The 15,085-nt window shown below is 43.3% G+C and overlaps 1 protein-coding gene across 1 annotated transcript; it reads right to left on the bottom strand.

Annotated features, from left to right (window-relative positions):
• Positions 1–272: 272 nt before the first annotated feature.
• Positions 273–14,852, bottom strand: LSM6 (LSM6 homolog, U6 small nuclear RNA and mRNA degradation associated). The gene is made up of 4 exons (XM_004017216.5): positions 14,773–14,852; positions 7,053–7,168; positions 3,628–3,741; positions 273–677 (listed from the first exon to the last, which is right to left on the bottom strand). The coding sequence occupies exons 2-4, from the start codon at positions 7,144–7,146 to the stop codon at positions 643–645; spliced, it is 243 nt and encodes an 80-aa protein (XP_004017265.1). The 5' UTR covers positions 7,147–7,168; positions 14,773–14,852; the 3' UTR covers positions 273–642.
• Positions 14,853–15,085: the final 233 nt, after the last annotated feature.

The following is a 15,085-nucleotide window of genomic DNA, read 5'->3' on the forward strand; positions in this document are numbered from 1 at the left end:
ATCCAAAAGATGCAAAATGACTGTGCACAGGCTTGGCGTCAAAGGAGTGCTTCCACCTACCTGGTAGGCTGCAACCCTCAGAACCGCCCCACTCCTTTCGTGGAAGGGCCACTATGAGACCCCCCATTCTATCTCCTAATCAAGGTGGTGGAGCCAGAGGCTGAGCATCTGGTCTTGGGGAAACTATGCAGCCTCAGACCTGAAACCGGACGCCTGGTGGCACACCTTCCCTCGAGCCCCCTGCACGGAAAACATGAGAGGACACGAGAAGGTCATCTCTACAGTGTTTTAATTAGCCTCATGTCCATCATTTCGGTCAGTCCCACAAGCAAAGCAGTCAGATCAAATGGCATTGCTTGAAAACCTCCAAGTAGGGAGAAAAAATTTTCTTTCCACTTAAAAAAAAAAAAAATCTTTTTGCTTTCTGCACACTGACATAGAGGTAAAAGGGAAAAAAATGACTGCAACTTAAATATGAAAGAACTCTTTACAATTAAATCCACAATTTTACACGTTTATCTCAATTATGTGTCAGTGGAAAATCACCAACTATTACAAAATAGGAAAAATTATATGACACAAGAAACAAAAAACTTGATAAAAAATATATCTCGGTATGAAAAGTACTGTGTCTTGGTGTCTTCACATCCTCCTCTTCTGTGTACTTATATACAACACTGAAAAGAAAAAAATGAACAAACTGAAAAAAACTGCTCTTAAGTCTCATAACAGCCAGTTTTAACGGCGCACAGACTTCAGCCTGATACCTTTGCAAATTTCAAAGTAATCTTCAAACCACACAATAAGTTCTAGAACTACTGTAAGGCTAATTTTATGATTTGAGACCTGGGTTTGATGTCTCAGAGGACTGTGTTCTGGTCTTAGCCATACGTCTGGCTAGACTTGCAAATCATGAACAAGGGGATAAAATAAAATGTATGTGCAAGTTTCTGGAATCTTAGAACGGTTTATAAATTGCAGGTATAATAATTATGCTTATAGTCAAAGCATATTAGTAAATCTACCAGGCCAGACTTCAGACTAAAAACAGTTAGTTTCATCCATCTCTTCAATATAATCACCAAACTTCCTGTTTACTTTTTAAAAATTACATCAGGGTAAACAACAGCTGAGGAGTTTTAAGTTTTTGTTAAAGACACCAAAGTCCTTCTTCTGAGTTCCCTGTAAAGGGTCAACCTTTGGTGTTATCCAAAGTCTTACTCAGCTAGTCTTCTCATGACCACCCACACAAACTCTTCAGGGTATGTGTGGCACTCCAGAACCAGACCGCACTGGACGACTGGCTCTCGGGAGGCAAGTTTCCACCAGGGGTTACCACCTCTTCCACCCCCATGCCTACCCCGATTCTGACAGCTTTGTACAAAGTGAATGTTAACAGATATCTTGATCAAAGGATATGGTACAGGTTAATCAAGTAGGCCAGGATCCTCTTTAAGAGCCTACGATGTGAATTATGGAGTCTACCCCATGGAAAAGGTTATATAAAGGAAAGCGTCAGAAGGACAGTGGAAACACCCCAAGGAAACTGGCCAAGTTTGAGATGCAGAGTGTTATGTGACAGGATCCACCTTATCACCTCTCACAGAACCCACAGCTGACTGCTGTTATCAGCTGTCTTGAGATGAGGAAAGATCATTAACATTTCTCCGTGAGTGAAATGAGTCAAACAAAAACAATATTAAAGATAGGAGGCCTATTCTTCTTCACACTGGAAGAACTAAAAAGGGATATAAAGATACTATGTGACCCAAATGTTCATAGCAAAACTATTTACAAGAGTCAAGACATAAAAGCAACGTTAAGTGCCCACTGATAGATGACAGACAGATGGATAAAGAAGAGTGCATGGAATATTATACAATGGAATATTACTCAGCCATAAAAAAGAACAAAAGAATGCCACTTGCAGCAACATGCATGGACCCAGAAATTATCACACTAAGCGAAGTAAGTCAGACAGAGAAAAAGAAATATCATGTGGTATCGCTTGCATGTGGAATCTTAAAAAATGATACAAATGAACTTACTTACAGACAGAAGCAGACTCACAGATGCCGAAAACAAGCTCATGATTACCACAGAGGAAGTGGGAACAGATAAATTAGGGGTTTAGGAATAGCAGATATAAACTACTATACACAGATAAAAACTATATAGAGATACATAGTTTTATCCTTATGTAGGTATCTCTACATATAGTTTTTATTTGTATAAAGGTCTGTATAGTCAAAGCGATGGTTTTCCAGTAGTCATGAATGGTTGGACCATAAAGAAGGCTGAGCACCATGATGCTTTTGAACTGTGGTGTTGGAGGAGACTCTTGAGAGTCCCTTGGACTGCAAGGAGATCAAACCAATCAATTCTAAAGGAAATCAACCCTGAATATTCACTGGAAGGACTGATACTGAAGCTGAAGCTCCAAAACTCTGGCCACCTGATGTGAAGAGCTGAGTCATTGGAAAAGATCCTGATGCTGGGAAAGATTGAAGGCAAAAGGAGAAGGGGGAAGCAGAGGACGAGATGACTAGACAGCATCACCAACTCAATGGACATGAGTTTAAGCAAACTCCAGGAGATGGTGAAGGACAGGGAAGCCTGGTGTGCCGCAGTCCATGAAGTCGCAAAAAAGACAACTGAGCCACTGATCAACAACAAATGCAGATAAACCACAAGGTTCTACTGCAGAGGACAGGGAATTCTATTCAATTTTATAAACTATAATGGAAAAACATCTGAAAATAATATATACACATTCAGTTATATATATATGTGTGTGTGTGTATGTGTGTGTGTGTGTGTATATAACTGAATCACTTTGTAGTACACCAGAAACACAATACTGTAAGTCAACCACTTTAACAACAAATTTTTAAATAAAATGAAGACATAATGTGAAGCTATATGGTACTGTATAGACAGGAGATAGAATATCTACCATAAAAGTCAGGATGTTTAGTTCACAGCAAAGAGAACCAATTGTAAGGAGGTGGAAGAACTTATCCAGAACTGGAGGATGCACAATAATAAAAAAACAGAAATCAAGAGTCGCAGAACTCCATTTGGGAGATGAGACCAAAAAGCAGGGATGGGTCAGAGGATAAATCCCCACAGTTTTGATGCCTTCCCTTGAGTACCTTCAGAGCCATATTTCCTCTTCTGTCATCTTTGCCAAACTAAGGGATACAAATCTCCCACAAGAAAAGCATTTCCAAGCTTAACAGAGAAACAGGACAAGTTAACTGTCAAATGATGCAAACCAAAGGGAGCAGGGAAATAGCAGCTATTCTCAGAGCCAGAGTTCCAACTGCCAGGTGAGAGACGTCGTGGGGGGAATATAACACATTGTATCCGAGAACAGAGCTGAGCACCAGTGAACCAAGGCCCTCGGCAAGCAAAGCGAGGGAAGAAGAGAACTTCTAGTTCCAAAATGCCATGAAGCATCTAAAAGAAAAAAAGGCCACAGCGAAGACTTGAGAGGAAATTAGAATTTAAAAACCAACAAAGCAAAACTAAAACCGAATTATCCAGAAAACCTGCTGGTGATCTGATTATAAACAAAGAGGCCTATTGTGGATGCTATATAACTGCAGAGTGAAGGGCTGTTACCATTGTTTCCTCGGATAAATGCATCCCCGTACTTATTCTTCAGCTGTCCATTTACATACTCCTCTGTCTGCTCCAAGGCTATATTCATGTAGCCATCCAGGCACGCCAGGACCCCTGCAGACGGATTCAAAGAGAAGACACACAAAGCAAAAGAGTTGAAAATTACAGGGTATACCTGAGAGCTGACAATCTCTTCATTCATTAGTTCTTACATGCTTAATATAAAAGTTCACACTGTAAATGCAACTCAGTAGAGGGAGGCACAAAAAGTCTTTGCTCCCTGTCGGTCTGAATGGATGCTAAGGCCCGTACAGCAAGAAGGCCGTCGCATACCCACAACGGCTGGCAGGAAAAACAAGGAGCTGGTGCCTTCCTCGATGGATGCGGGGCAACAATGGCAAACTTTCAAAACCTTCACAAAAGCAACATAGAAAGAATATTCCAAGTAAGATCCCATTCTTTGACAGGCAGTTAGGCACGAACACCTGAGCGCAAGCCACGCCTCCTTGCGTCCCCTGGCATGTCATTTCTGACTTCAGCCACTAAGGGAAACACGGGTTGGGCCGGTTTATCTCGTCTGTCACAACATCTCGTGCAGGGTTAAAAGAAGTCTCCACAACGTGTTAAAATAATGGAGAAGAGGAGACAACAGGTGTCCTGAGAGAACATCTTCAAGCTGGGACTCCCAGTGCAGCGCGACGTGAGCACACAGGCACCACGCCGCTTCACAGCACATTCCTCTCCGTGTCGCTCCACGCAGAATCTTTCTCAATCCAGACAAATACAGAAAAACTGCCAAAAACATCCCAGCTTTTTAGGAAATTGTTCAAAGGAATCTTTTCAATTATGTTAACATGGCATCAATTTTGCAAGATTTGATCTGATGATCCTTCATTTAAATGGCAACTCACTCCAGTACTGTTGCCTAGAAAAATCCCATGGACGGAGGAGCCTGGTAGGCTGCAGTCCATGGGGTCGCAAAGAGTGGGACACGACCGAGTGACTTCACTTTCACTTTTATGCATTGGAGAAGGAAATGGCAACCCACTCCAGGGTTCTTGCCTGAAGAATCCCAGGGACGGGGGAGCCTGGTGGGCTAGTGGGCTGCCGTCTATGGGGTCGCACAGTCGGACACGACTGACGCGACTTAGCAGTAGCAGCAGCAAGATATGTAAACCACTGACTCTGAGTTTCTAATTTCAAGTAGCATTTTCCAGAAAGACAATTTAAGTAGAAACAAATACTACAAATTTGATTCGATTAACCAAGTCGACAGCTCCATTTAGTCTCAACTTCATTAATATGCTCCTCACTCTCTGCCTTTGCCCCCATTATCCTCTCAACAAAAAGTTTCTTTTCAAAACTGTGTGTCTGTGATAAGAGCCCAAGACAGTAAGCTAAGAAACCCTCCTACAGGCTGCAAACTTGCAAAGCATCAGCATGGACTGTGAATAGTTAATAATTACTTCCTATCAGAAGAAAGCCGAAGCTACAACTTTATGGTTTCTTTCCTGCTGTATATCTAAACCACAGTCATAAGTGAGCAAGAAACTTCTGAGACAAGCTACGTAAATGTTTGAAAATTAATCAAAAGCATTTAAAATAAAATCTTCCCTTCTCATAAAAATATTCTCAAGGCAAAGGGTTATTTTTTCTTTTTAAGAAAAAGGTTCCTAGAGGTTGGAAACATGATTCTCTCCTGTATTTTAAATACAAGATTGAAGGGAAACTGATACAGAGAGCTGGCTTTTTCCCCCCAGTATTTTTATTTAACCACATTCTTTACAGGATGCCCTCAAGAGTATACATTTTCTTTTAATATATAGAAGCCATGGCCAGACATTCATAAAAGGAGAAAAATTACAGTTACTACCCACATGAAAGGTTGCTGTAACTTACTAATCAAAGAAATATATATGAAATGAGTTGTTACTTGTGGCCAGCTAGAATGGAAAAGTCGAAAGCAAGGCTAACCCAAGAATTGAGGAGAACATAGACAAGAATAAACCATCTGCCCTGATAGGGGCCAGTTGGTGCCCTCTCTGACTCTGAGACCCTAGCCCTAGCCCACAAAAATAAAACCGTGGTCCAAACACTCATGGCACTCCTCTGCAGCCATTCAACAGTCTATATCATGAGAGAACTGAAGGCATTTTTCTAATGTTAAAAAAAAAAAAAAACCACACAGAATGCACATACAACTGATCCCACTTACGTAAAATTGTGCTTATATGGAGACAAGATCCAAGTGGGTAAGGCTGATTATCTCTGGATGGCAGAATTTGGGGAGATTTAGCCTTCTTCTATGTACAGGCTTCCCTGGTGGATCAGGGTAAAGAACCTGCCTACCAATGCAGGGGACACAGGTTTGCTCCCTGGGTCAGGAAGATCTCCTGAAGAAGGAAATGGCAACTCACTCCAGTATTCTTGCCTGGAGAGTCCCACGGACAGAGCCTGGAGGGCTACAGTCCATAGGGTCCCAAGAGTCAGATACAACTTAGTGACTAAACCACCACCATTCAGTACAAAGCCTCTAATGCCACTACAAAAATCAAATTACACTGGAGGTATGTTATTAATGTCCAGACACTAATACACAGACAGCAGAGTACTTCTTAACAAGGCTTTTGAGTCGAACTTGAGTCTGAGCCCTGGCTCCTCCCTTACTAGGCAGGGATAATCAAGAGATCTCAAAAGGATTTACGTGATGACAAGATAAAAATCAAAGTGATTCATGCACACTGGACCCATAGTAATCTCTCAATAAAATTAAGTTTGCATGTGTGAAAAGTAGAAAAATCTCAAGAGACTAGGATCATTATTCAGAAGAGTGATCAAGAAAAGGCTTTAAAACTCTGCTAATGAATTAGCTATCTACAATTGTGAAATATTCCCAGTAATTTAACATATCTGAATTTTGGAAGATTAGGCATTTAGTTACTTCAGAAAGTAAAACTGGATACCTTTCTTCCACAAAGTTAGTTTCAGTAGTGTCACAGCCTCTTAAAAAGGGCACTTCATTCTCTACAAGAACAAAAAGATGGGTTTGGACACCTCACACATTATGTGAGTGGGAAGTTCACGCTTTAAAACGATACTGCCTAAATAGCTGCTTGCCACTCTTGGCTACTTCCACACAAACAAATGTGACTGGGCCAAGGAGTTCTTCAGAATCCAGTCACTCAAGCCTGGCCATCACCAGGGAGGCAGGCACACCAATCCCAAAGCGGAGACCGGAGCCCCAGATCGGGCCAGAAATCACAGACACGGGCTCTGTGGTCAGTTCTCTCTCTAAAATGAACTGTCTTGGGGGTAGGAAAAGAAGTGGGCGTAAAATCTGTTGACAACCAAGGCTTTTTTGGTCTACTGGGTACTTTGTTACTTCTTTAGCAAACACCAGTAAGGATGAAGCATGGATATCTTACCTCGATAATCCACTCCCGAATTTAATTTCACCACAACTGGTCGCCCGATGATTTGCTTCAGGAAGTCGCTGGGTGTTTGCTTCCGCAGACTCATTTTAACAATCGTGATCAGAAATCTAATAAGGAGCAATGAAGGTAATGCCAGAAGTTAGTCAGCAAAAAGACCCAGGAAGCCCTTAGGGTATTTACAGGGAATCAAGTGTCGACAGACCACAAGTGCAGAATCAACTTTACTCTGCCACCATGCCCGTAACAAGACAGCTAACCAGGTTCCAGTACCTCCCAGAAGCCAGATCCTCAGCGAAGCCTCATCCACAGCCTCATCACAGAAGAGCCCCGGGTTTCCAGAGTCCCTGTTCCTAATCACTTGTCACCACCGTTCCCTGCACAGTCAATGTACCCATTCCCAACACGACCACCACTCACCCAACGCTTGTTTTTTGCTGGGTGCTCTGCTAAGATCCTTTGGAACCTATCAAATCTCATCTTCACAAGAACCCTGGGAAGGTTTTAAAATCCCCATTTTGCTGATGAAAATAAAGGCCTAGCAAGATGAAACAAAGTGCCCCAAATGTGGCAAAATCAACGTCCAAGTTTGAATCAGTCATGTTTTAAAGCCACTGTTTATACAGTATTTACAGCAACTGATGTCAAAACAGTATCTCTAGAGAGAATTATAATCATAATTGAAAGCTAATATTTGAATGTACTACAGGTCGGCACTTATGTAAGCACTTCCCATGTATTAATCCACTTAGCGCTCAGAGGTAGGTGTTGTTTTAACCTCATTTTACAGATGACTAGAGACAGAAAGGGCCAAACAGCCTGTCCAAGGTCACATAGCCAGTAAGTAGACGGCCAGCCCATGTCTTAACCACATCTTTATGTTGCCTCCTGAAACCTGCTAATGTAGCCAAAGATTTTTATTTATTCTATTATAGCAAATAAACTCGCTATGACAGAAAAAAATCTTACAAATCAAGTATAACAGGGGTCTGAAGTAGGGAAACAGCATTATACACCCAAATCAATCACAGACATACACAGCTACCCATCGCGCCTTTCAGAATTCATCCTGTTTTACAAGTTCTTGCTTTCAAAATACTTCGGTAAACAAATATAACAAAGCTGCAGTGACTTAAGCAAAACTCGGGAAATTGATTTTTCTGTTTCAGTCATATTCAATATCACTTGTATTCAGTAGCCATATAGCATCACACTGAAAAAAGCGTGGGTACAATACGTGAAGGGCTTGCCTCAAGAACTTCCGTTGGGTTTGGTGTTTTCAATCAAAACTTTTCATTAACCATTCTTCCATTAATAGCACTACTTATTTCACTCCAAGTCTCTCCACTCAAATGATCTGAATTCAGGCTGAAGATCACTGAGGTTTTCTCAGCATGAATCTATATAGACTCAGCAGCAGTCTGGACAAGCTAGAATGCTAGATTTTATTGACTCTTCCTTGTTTAGCAATTATGTGCATGGACACACTCTGCAAGAGAATTCAAAAAATGTACACACAGGCTCTCACCTTACAGATTTTAGAATCTAGAAGAACTTAAACTCTTGTTTAAGAGCATAAGCACAAAGTGATTTTGCTTAGTTCTCAGTCGTGTCTGACTCTTTGCAACCTCATGGATGGTAGCCCGCCAGGCTCCTCTGTCTCTGGGGGTTCTCCAGGCAAGAATACTGGAGTGGGTTGCCATGTCCTCCTCCAGGGGAATCTTCCCAACCCAGGATTGAACCCAGTCTCCCACATTGCAGGCAGATTCTTTACCATCTGAGCCACCAGGAAAGTCCAAGAATACTGGAGTGGGTAGCCTATTCCTTCTCCAGGGGATCTTCCTGACCCTGGAATCAACATCTCCTGCACTGCAAGCAGATTCCTTACCAGCTGAGCTACCAGGGAAACCCTCTTGTTTAAGAGCGTGAGCAAAAAGTTATTGTAACCGAAGTAAAATAATTTTCTTTAACCAAGGAAAAAAAATATCAAATTAAGTAAAATACAAATTTCAAAAACTATTCTTGAATTTGGGGCTGGTACTTGGTCCATCCATCATCCATTCCACCCCATGAAGGGTGAAGGATTTTTTAAATGTGATCAACTAATTATTTTGCTCAGTAAATCTTACCTTTTCCATTGAATTGCCAGTTTATTTTTTTAGCTACACAGGCTCAACAGATAACTGACATTTCAATCACTATTCAGGACAATCACTATTCATTCATGACTCAGGCCACATAACAAAGTTATTTATGCTGTTTTGAGCCCAAGAAAAAAAATTACAAATAAATACTGTAGCAGATTCAGTACCTTTAGTGAGTTTAGTAAAAAGAAATAAATCTTTCCATTTATCTATAAAGTGCCTTATTTCTCTATGGAACATGCATTGTTCTGTGGCTGAGAGGCTGAAGGCCCCAGAGAGACTCACTCATTGAGTCTTAAGCTCATTTCCTGTCAGATACTAAGTCCCATTATGCCAGCTTCTTCATCTACAATATTGAGAGAAAACTAGCTGTTCACTTTCTATTAAAAACCTCACTAAGATGCAGTCTGACGTGAGAATCGGCTATTAACTACCTTGTCTGAAGTTGAAAGTCAATAGAGAAAGTTCTCATTGCTTTCTGAGATGATCCTCAAATTTGACTCAAATAAAATTTTTCACTTCTTTAAAAAAAAAAAGTTAAAGATAAATTTTAACCTAGACTGATAGTTTGCCCAACTGATATTAGTTATTTTTAAAGTGTTACTGTCTTTCCTTGCCTTTTAAAAAAGCACAGATACATTCTTCTTCTAAGTTCACCAAAGATCACACCTCTGTCATTAAGCCTCATCTTTACCCCAATTAACACTGATCACTGATCTGAAGGCATTCAACACTTCAGATCTTCATGCAGCACCAACTGGGGACATGACACCAGTAAGAGTTGACACTCCAAAGGGGGCAGAAGCATGCAAAAGGAGGGTTTCTGGTTTTTTTTAATATTTCTTTTTATTTATGTATTTATTTGGTTACTCTGGGTCTTAGCTGTGGCATGTGGGATCTTTAGTTGCAGTATATGGAATTTAGTTCCCTGACCTGGGATCGAATCCCAGCCCCCTGCATAGGGAGCCCAGAGTCTTAACTGCTGGACCACCTGGGAAGTACTGGAGAAGCTTTTCAAAGTCGTATTTGGATAAAATTATGCAGGGAACGGCACATAGAGAAGACTCATTTAGCCCAGGCCTGGCAGATCAAAGATTCCTAGGGGTGAACCTGAGCTGAGTATGGAGTAAAAGGAGTTCACCAGCCTAAAAGGAGAGAAATCTGAGCAAAGGCATTGGACAGTGTCTGAGTTTGAAGGGAAAATGCTCCCCTACGCCTGGAGGACAAGAAGCAGCTGCAGACGGGAGCAGGGCCACCAAGGCAGGAGCAGGGCAAGTCAGGCTGTCACCCTGAGCCTGCAGGTCAGGGCCACACGTGGACCACCCACATCGTGTGGATATCCTGACTCAGTAGTGCTGGGGCGCGACCCAGGAATCTTTGCCAAAACCTAGGGGACTCTTCTAAACTGGGCAGCATGGGAAATACTTGTGTCAGCAATGGGGACCCTGGGAAGCGTTGAAGCAGAGATCTGATCGACTACAGATTGCAGACAGGCCCTCTCACTGAGTCCTGGCATCACAGTTTACCATCTGGTGGCTGTTGTCTACTCGCTAAGTCGTGTCCAACTCTTTTGTGACCCGGTGGACTGTAGCCCACCAGGCTCCTCTGCCCATGGGATTTCCCAGGCAAGAATACTGGAGTGGGTTGCCATTTCCTCTCCCCATTTGGTTACCTGTCATTATTTATTCTCTTTCATATACTTTTTTTTTTTTAATGAGTCTTTTCTCCCTCAAAAGACGGGCAGTCATATGAAAGAAGAGACTAGTACTCATTTACTCCCCAGAACATCAATTTTGTGCTAAATCTCTTAAAAAAAATTTTTTTTTAAAGTTCTTTGTAAAGAGGATGGTTGCTTCAAATACATTTTATCCATCACTTTAGGAAAGTGTATCTTTTACATTCATCTTCATTAGGCTTCCGTGGTACTCTTGGTTACTTAACGACTCGCCCATAAATCCATTTTGTGTGAGTAAATTGGTCTCGACACCACAATTTTTCCCATGACTTGGCTCACGTAATTTTAAGTTTTCATCTTTTAAATTGGATAAGGCAGAAGGAACAGTTCTGTTTCTGAAGGAAGAAAAAAGCCTCTTGAACCATAAACACGTAAGAGGAAAAAGGCTTCCTTGCTTCAGGGTCACCTTGATAAAATTTCTGTTCAAAATTAAAGCTGTAATCACCCTCTAGGCCTCCTCTCCCTCCCGACTCCTACTCAGGCTTGTTTTAAACGACCTACTCTCATAAATGGCTATTAAATCAAAAGCAGTATATTTCCCAGCAGAAGCTCCTGAGAGGTCTGGTATGAGAACATCTGCTGACTGCCCTGGCAGAGGATTTTTCAGGTAGAAGAATGGGAAGCAGGATGAAGAACCAAACTATATTCATCCCACTAGGGGCCAGGCCACGTGAGATTCCTGAGCAGTTCACAGAGTAACCCTGGGAGGTGGTGGGCAGAGCTAAGGCTTGATCCTAAGGCCGGGACACTTTCAGAGGTACAGCTGCCCTTCTGAATAAGTCAAGATTCTCTTGTTAAACCTGGGGAATGGCCGGAGACAGTGCGAGGTCTGTTTGGAGAGTAGCAACACAGGGGAGGGGCGGGGCCTTCCATGGTGGCTCAGAAGACAAAGAATCTGGGTTTGATCCCTGGGTTGGGATGATCCCCTGGAGAAGGGAATGGCAACCTACTCCAGTATTCTTGCCTGGAGAATTTCATGGACGGAGGAACCTAGCAGGTTACAGTCCATGGGGTCACAAAGAGCTGGACACGACTGAGCAACTAACACACACAGCACTGGGTTGGGGGTAGGATGGATACCTAAAGTGACAAAGGATTATAACTTAGCCTGTGGAGATATAGAAAAATGGTCAGATGGAAAAATATATATATATTTAATATGACTGAGTTATGCCATTGAGCAAAGACATCCAACTCCTTGTTTCGTGGCAATGTTCACTGTAAACTTTCACCCATTTACAGTTTAGGGTGGAAAAAAGATTGAAAAGGAAAAACTGCAATGAAACCTAGTACTACAACCCAAGGAAACACAGCTGTAGACTAATACGTGAGTGTCGGGGGGGCATGAGACACGGTGAAAAACAGCTCCATGGATTTCCCTTTCGAGACAGGGGATACATGACCCTCTCTGAAGGCTTCAAACCAACCCCTCCTTCCCACCCACAAGGGGCTACCTTCCTCCCTGCTCTCCTAGGGGCCAAGCTGACTTGGCCCTCTGCACACCCGGAGCGCCTCTCGCCAGAAAAAAAGAAAAAAAAGGGGTGTATTTGCAACATACTGATTGGCTTTGTGAATACCTGGAATTTTATTGGCTAGGGAAAGGGCCCAACTTTCAGGCTCCATCCTGGGGTGTCTAGCACAGCCAGCCCCTGCCTCTGTGTGGAGAGTTGTCCTTGTTGCCCTAGTCGCTAAGTCGTGTCCAGCTCTTTGGCAACCCCACGGATTGCAGTCCCTCAGGCTTCCCTGCGCATGGGATTTCCCGGGCAGGAATACGGGAATGGACTGCCATTCCCACAAGTCTCAGAACATCTTCAAGGGCTAACAGATGAAAACCAACAGCGAGGTATTAACCATGTGTCAGAGCATAAATCGTAACTTATTAGATATTTTATTCCAACATATAAAGAATCTGAAAACGACCGTCAAAAAAACCTTGACGGGACAGCGACTCTAAATAATGAATTTCTAGTCCTGGCCACGAAAACAGTCACTTTTCCCATTTTTCAGTGCTACAGATCATTCAGGATTACAATCTCTGTTATGTGGCACAATTCTAAAACAGTAGAACATGGAAATATATACATACATGTAAAATGTGACACTTATATGATAGATATACACCTATTACATACATACATGTATATAGCCGAATTACTTTGCTGTACAACTGAAACTAACACAATACTGTAAATCAACTACAATAAAAAGAAGTAAATAAAACAACCAAGTAATCCAAGGGGCATAAGTATCTTTAAATTCTAATCCTGAGTATGTCATTGCGCAGTGAGAGACCGCATGTGTAAAGACTACACACTTGGGATGTGGGAAACCTGAGTTCTAATCCCAGCTCTGCTACTTAATTAGCAGTGTGCTTGGATTATTCACCTTTCCACCTCTCCAGGCCCGGGGGGTTCCTCATTTACAAAATAAGGGAGTTATGCCAGAAGATCACTTAAGACAGACTATCATTTAAGGCATCATCCAGGTCAAGGCCGATGCAGTAACTCCAACAATACACATAGACACATACTAACATCCTCTGACGTGCACAAAATCAAGCAAGGGGAATCGTCACATATCACTATCACACACACACAAATCCAAAGAGGCTCAACCTTGCTGGTTGATATCCTAAAAAAGAATTACTTTTGGCGAAAAAGGCACAGTCAAAATGATGGAAACCACTAAAACTTTTTTGGCAAACAATTTGGCCATGTGTATGAAGGATCACAGTATCTATTTTAATAACTTCACGTCTCAGAATTAGTCCAAGAGAAGAAAATGGCAACCCACTCCAGTATTCTTGCCTGGAAAACCCCAAGGAACGAGGGGCAGGGGTTCGCAAAGGGTCTGACTCGACCTAGCGACTAAGCACGCATGCAATCAACTTAAATATTTTTTTAAAGAAAGGTTTATCAAAGTATTGTTTGGAACATTAAAATGAAGCAAAAATCCACTACAGGACCTACAAAACGATGGTTTAGGCAGCCAATAAAAAGAAGAAACAAAATTAGAAATGATAATTAGGAATGATTTCTAAGTGAAAATGAAAAACTAAATATACGGTTAAGTGATACAATGGGTACAGCCTTAGCTCAAGTACAAACCAGCCCACACAAGCATAAAATTCTGAGACTGTAGTGTCGTGAACATTATTTTCCTCAGTAAACTCTTCTGTATTTACATTTTTTTCTCTAATAATGGGTGGGGAAAGAACAGAACAAATCGCTCTCAATATTATCTGCATCATCCCACTTCCAGACACGGTAATACACGCTGACCACGCGCGCACATCCCTGCAACACGAATGCCGCCGCGATAAGACTTAACACCATGCAGCCGTGGGCATCCCCAATCTGACAACTCCGGAAGGTAGGCTAGCGCAGCCTTTAATTCCCGGGGGTCAGGCGCAGCTACGCCGACGCAGCGGAGGCCAGGCAATTCCGGGAGAAGCCTGGCCCCGCGTACCACCTTCCCGCCGAATCCCCAGGCGCAGGTCGGGACTGCCTGCGGAATCTCAGTCACCAGGAGCGGTCTCGGGAGCCGGCTTGGTGAAGCCCGGCCAGTGCCGTTCCTCCCTGCGCGATCGAGGCGGTCCTCGGGGAGGGCTTCTCGGGGTCGGGATCGGGAATCCCGGCGCCACCGATCCCCGATCTCCCGGCAACGGCAGGCGCCGAGGACCGAGCCTGAGCGCCGCACCTCGCGCGGACCCGCCACCCGCTGGCCCCGGAGTGCGCGCTCGCTCCCGGCCCGGCCCGGGGCTGCCGCTCCCGAACTCTACCCGGGGCGAGGGAACACTGAGGCCTCGGATGGCCCGCGCGGCCGTGCAGCTCACCTCGCGGCCGGGATCCGAACCCCTACTCCGGGGACCCCACAAGCCCGGCCTCCGCCGACCCACCGGGCGAAACCGAAACTGAAATCGCCGAGGCGGCGGCGCTTTTCGGACTCAGCCAATCATTGCTTTCCGTGACTACGGCAGCCCGCGAGGACCGAAAAACCTCACCACGCCGGAGTGCGCAAATCCCAGAATCCTGATTTGCCCGAAGATGAAGTTGATGCTTGGAGTCAAAGCGGAAAGCACTGTTTCTCTCTTCTAACAGAAAGCAAACACCACTACCCCTCCCTCCCCGACTCCCTCGAAGAAAAAA

This window comes from Ovis aries, chromosome 17 (genome assembly GCF_016772045.2).
Source record: "Ovis aries strain OAR_USU_Benz2616 breed Rambouillet chromosome 17, ARS-UI_Ramb_v3.0, whole genome shotgun sequence".
In the NCBI taxonomy this organism is placed as follows: Eukaryota; Metazoa; Chordata; class Mammalia; order Artiodactyla; family Bovidae; genus Ovis; species Ovis aries.